General features: G+C 38.5%; 1 protein-coding gene across 1 annotated transcript; it reads left to right on the forward strand.

The window, feature by feature from the left end:
- Positions 1-2,208: 2,208 nt before the first annotated feature.
- On the forward strand, positions 2,209-4,572 carry LOC133329647 (F-box only protein 9). The gene is made up of 2 exons (XM_061538160.1): positions 2,209-2,972; positions 3,867-4,572. The coding sequence occupies exons 1-2, from the start codon at positions 2,209-2,211 to the stop codon at positions 4,570-4,572; spliced, it is 1,470 nt and encodes a 489-aa protein (XP_061394144.1).

Consider the following 4,572-nt stretch of genomic DNA (forward strand, 5'->3'; position numbering starts at 1 on the left):
TTTTTGATTCCCGCAAACAATCTTGCAATACTGTGGCATGATCCTTTCATTTGTGGACTTTCTCAAGGTAAAGCTTTTGCGAAAGTCAATCTGGCTTTCCGATTCTTTTCAGAAATTAAAAAAAAAAACTTTTTCCGGGCATGTAGACCTGCTACTTTAGCTCGTCTCTTCTTGAGCTTATGCCCAAAGATAACCATCTCAGAAATTCCGCTGAACTATGCTATGACAATTTGTTGATCAGTACGAACTGATGTTCCTTTGCACCCTTCCTCCGCCCAACTAAAATTTCAGAACTCCAAGCAAAAATTTAAACAGTTCCCTAACCCATAAATTATTATTTATTTCATAATAAATTTTGCATTAATACTTTTCTTTTTTTAAGTGAATAAAGTACCCGATTTAAAACTGAAAAAACAAACACGATATCTTTATTTTTTTGAAAAAGTTATGTGGCGGTTGATAAATGCCGCAGACTTAGGTTGGGTTTGGGGATGTGCAGTCACTAATATGTCTGCAACACTCTGAGACCAACTGGTCCATTGTGATCATCCATGAAAGATATGGAGAGATCTGTAGGGGAGAAAAAGGGGAAGGGGATAGAAAAGATAAGAGAAGATAAGAAGCTAAACAAGGAAGTATGAGGAGGTAGGTAAGAAGTAGTTTCGATGGCTACCGAAATTCGGACAGAAGACATATTACGCGCTAAGGTTGCACTAATTATTCTGTAGGTTAAAGCTGGTTCCATAGTTGAATAGAAGCTTAGATACGGTGGAATGTGAGATGCTCCGTCTCCTCCTCGTCAACACAGAGTCTGCAGTAGTCAGTAACATCATATATTGCAACACAGCCTATAGCTGTAAATAAGTGTTTCAAAAACTGCTCTACACTCGAGAACGACCTCAGATTTGATGTTGTAGGATTTGATAGCTTTAATAGCCGCCTGACTATCCACAAAGATAGTCACCGGTTCAACGACCTCTGCATCCAGACTTTTTATCAATTCCGCTGCCTTTCAGATCGAAGGCGAAGATTTCAGCTTGGAAAACAATGCAGTTGCTATCCAGCTTGTATGTAAGCTCAAGGTCTGGCCTGTCACAGTAGATGCCTGCCCCTGTACCTTCTTCCATCTTGGATCCCTCTATATAGAAAGCCAGTCCGTCCAGAGGAGCTTTGCTACGTTTCCAGTCGTCTCTACTAGGGATAACGACATCTACATCGTCAAATCTCAAGACTGGTGATAAATAGTCGTTTAGTTTTACACGTTGGCCCTTGCAATGTTACTTGATTTAGTTAGATAAGAAAATCGACAAAATGTAATATTTCTTTACTTGCTTTTTTCTTAAGATTTGACTTAATATTTTCAATATATTTGACTCCAAAAATATTTTCGAAGGAAAAATCTCACAAATTTTAAAAATATATTCTTGTCCATGCTGGAACACAGCTTATATATAACAATTGTGATGTGAACATGTCTAAACATAATAACGAATAACCGATTAACAACAACTTAAATCTACAACACCAGCTGGCACTGTCAACAATAACAGCTGATCTAAACATTTGTAAAAAAGTAGCAAACGTGGGACGGGCAAAAGGGTCATCAAATATTCTTACAACATCCTTTTGTTTGCTCTTCGAGAATCAAAACAAGGTCATGGAAACTATAAAGGAGGACCGGTGCGAAATATATGTGTAGAGAAAAGAACACGCAATAATATTCCTCGTACGGTACGAAACGCCCATAAAATGCAATAAATTCCTCCAAACAACGAAGTATAGTCCAAAAATTTGGAAAACAGGACTTCAGTGAAAAAAGGAATTATTGAAAAAGATAAAGAAAAAGTGAAAAATTAATTTATTGAATAATTAAAACAATTTATTTAGTTTCATATAACAGTGAACACTTTACGTCGAAGTTTTTCTACGCCTATGATGGCCACAAGCTGCTCCGATATTTTCCAACAGATTTTACCAGCTTCCAAGATAAATTTGCCAAATAAGATTTTAGTGTTAACAACGGTCTACCAACAATACGCCCCACCTTTCATTATAAACCGATACACCGACCGTGAACTAGACGGCAGTTTGGAATTGGTCTAAGAACTTGAAAGTCACTGTAAATTTTAATCAGAAAAAAACGAGATAAGACATTACACGGGTGTAATAGGCTAAAGTATATTTCACGACACACAGCTCTTTTCCGAAATGTCTGGCTCATCAAACGGCGCCGGCGGCGATTCTAGTGCTGGAGGTGAAGATGATTCCTTGGAATCTTCTTTGCAGGCATTCCAAACAATGCCCAAGGATTTTAATGCCGCCTTGGAAGATTTTCGTGCCGATTGGCAAAAGGAATTAAAACAAAAACAAGCAGGAGATGATGTAGCCACTAAACACAACAGCGAAACCGCAGAGGAGGAAAAAGAGGCAGAAGATATAGTTGCTCCATTGGCCATCACCAAAGACAATTCGGATCGTGATGCATTGGCAAAAAGTTATTTCCACAAGGCTGTTGAATTGGAAAAACGTGGCAAAGTCTATGATGCTATTCCATTCTATCGCAAAGCAGTACAAATAGAACCAAATATTGAATTCACCTATTATGAGCAGCAGAAGCTCAAGAGCAATGCTCAACAGCAAATAAATAACAAAAATGTTGAACATACCACAAAGAGCCAGGATAGTGCCGATGACTTGGCTGAAGATGACATCATCGATGATTTGTATGAAAAATTTCAAACGGATATATCACTCAACTATCAGGGAAAATTGATGTTAAGTAGTCGTGATCCTGGTGTCATCACAACGGAAATGCATATTTCCGAATTACCACCTGAACTGCTTTTGTATATAATGCGTTGGGTTGTGTCCTCACAATTGGATATGCGTTCATTGGAGCAGTGTGCTGCTGTCTGTAAGGGCATGTATTTGGTGGCAAGGGATGAAGAGCTGTGGCGTTCTGCATGTGTCCAGTGAGTACAAGCGCGAATATAGGGCAACATTTAATCAGAAGATTGTATTGACCAATTGGTCTGTATAGAGACCAAAGGTCTTGACCAATTGGTCTGTATAGAGACCAAAGGTCTTTATATTGACCAATTGGTCTGTATAGAGACCAAAGGTCTTTATATTGACCAATTGGTCTGTATAGAGACCAAAGGTCTTTATATTGACCAATTGGTCTGTATAGAGACCAAAGGTCTTTATATTGACCAATTGGTCTGTATAGAGACCAAAGGTCTTTATATTGACCAATTGGTCTGTATAGAGACCAAAGGTCTTTATATTGACCAATTGGTCTGTATAGAGACCAAAGGTCTTTATATTGACCAATTGGTCTGTATAGAGACCAAAGGTCTTTATATTGACCAATTGGTCTGTATAGAGACCAAAGGTCTTTATATTGACCAATTGGTCTGTATAGAGACCAAAGGTCTTTATATTGACCAATTGGTCTGTATAGGGACCAGAGGTCTTTATATTGACCAATTGGTCTGCATAGAGACCAGAGGTATTTATATAGACCAATTGGTCTGTATAGATACCACAGGTCTTTATATTGACCAATTGGTCTGTATAGAGACCAGAGGTCTTTATATTGACCAATTGGTCTGTATAGTGACCAGAGGTCTTTATATTGACCAATTAATCTGTATAGTGACCAGAGGTCTTTATATTGACCAATTGGTCTGTATAGTGACCAGAGGTCTTTATACTGACCAATTGGTCTGTATAGAGACCATATGTCTTTATACTGACCAATTGGTCTGTATAGAGACCATAGGTCTTTATACTGACCAATTGGTCTGTATAGAGACCATAGGTCTTTATTTTCCTATTTTAATTTTATATGTTTTCCTTCACAGAGTATGGGGACCCAATGTTGGTACTCTTACTACATCGGAAATACATGAAAACAAAGACCCAGCCCTAGATGAAGAATGTCCAATAATACCGAAATATTCAAGCTGGCGTCAAATGTTTATCGAACGTGAACGTGTACTCTTCAACGGTTGCTACATCAGCAAAACCACCTATGTTCGTATGGGTGAAAATAGTTTCCAAGATCAATATTATCGTCCCGTACAGTTGGTTGAATATTATCGTTATATACGTTTTCTGCCAGACGGCACAGTTTATATGATGACCAATGCCGATGAACCACAACAAGGTGTAACACGTTTGAAAAATCTTCAACAATTACGTCCGGATATTTTAAAAGGGCGTTATCGTCTATACGGCAGTACACTAACAATTGTCTTGGGTAAACAACAGCAATCGTCGAAATTCATAACCAGCACTAATGTGGGAGGCTATAGCCGCCATCGACGTGGCAGTTCAGTATATGATGAGGCGGCACTAAACAGTATTAAATATTGTATTGAATTTCGTATATTGAATACCTCCAAGCGGAAGTTTGCTCAATTGGCTTGGCTGCGTTATGCGGTGGTTCAGGTGCGCAACAAACATGAAACCACTTCGGAATTCGATTTGACACCATCAAAATATCCACCATTGTGGTTTTCACCGGTGCGTAGTTATCATTTGGTGGCCGATACACCATTAATATAA

Source organism: Musca vetustissima, unplaced genomic scaffold (assembly GCF_032173495.1).
Source record: "Musca vetustissima isolate MV318-11 ecotype Yass unplaced genomic scaffold, APGP_CSIRO_Mvet_v1 utg16717, whole genome shotgun sequence".
Lineage (NCBI taxonomy): Eukaryota > Metazoa > Arthropoda > Insecta > Diptera > Muscidae > Musca > Musca vetustissima.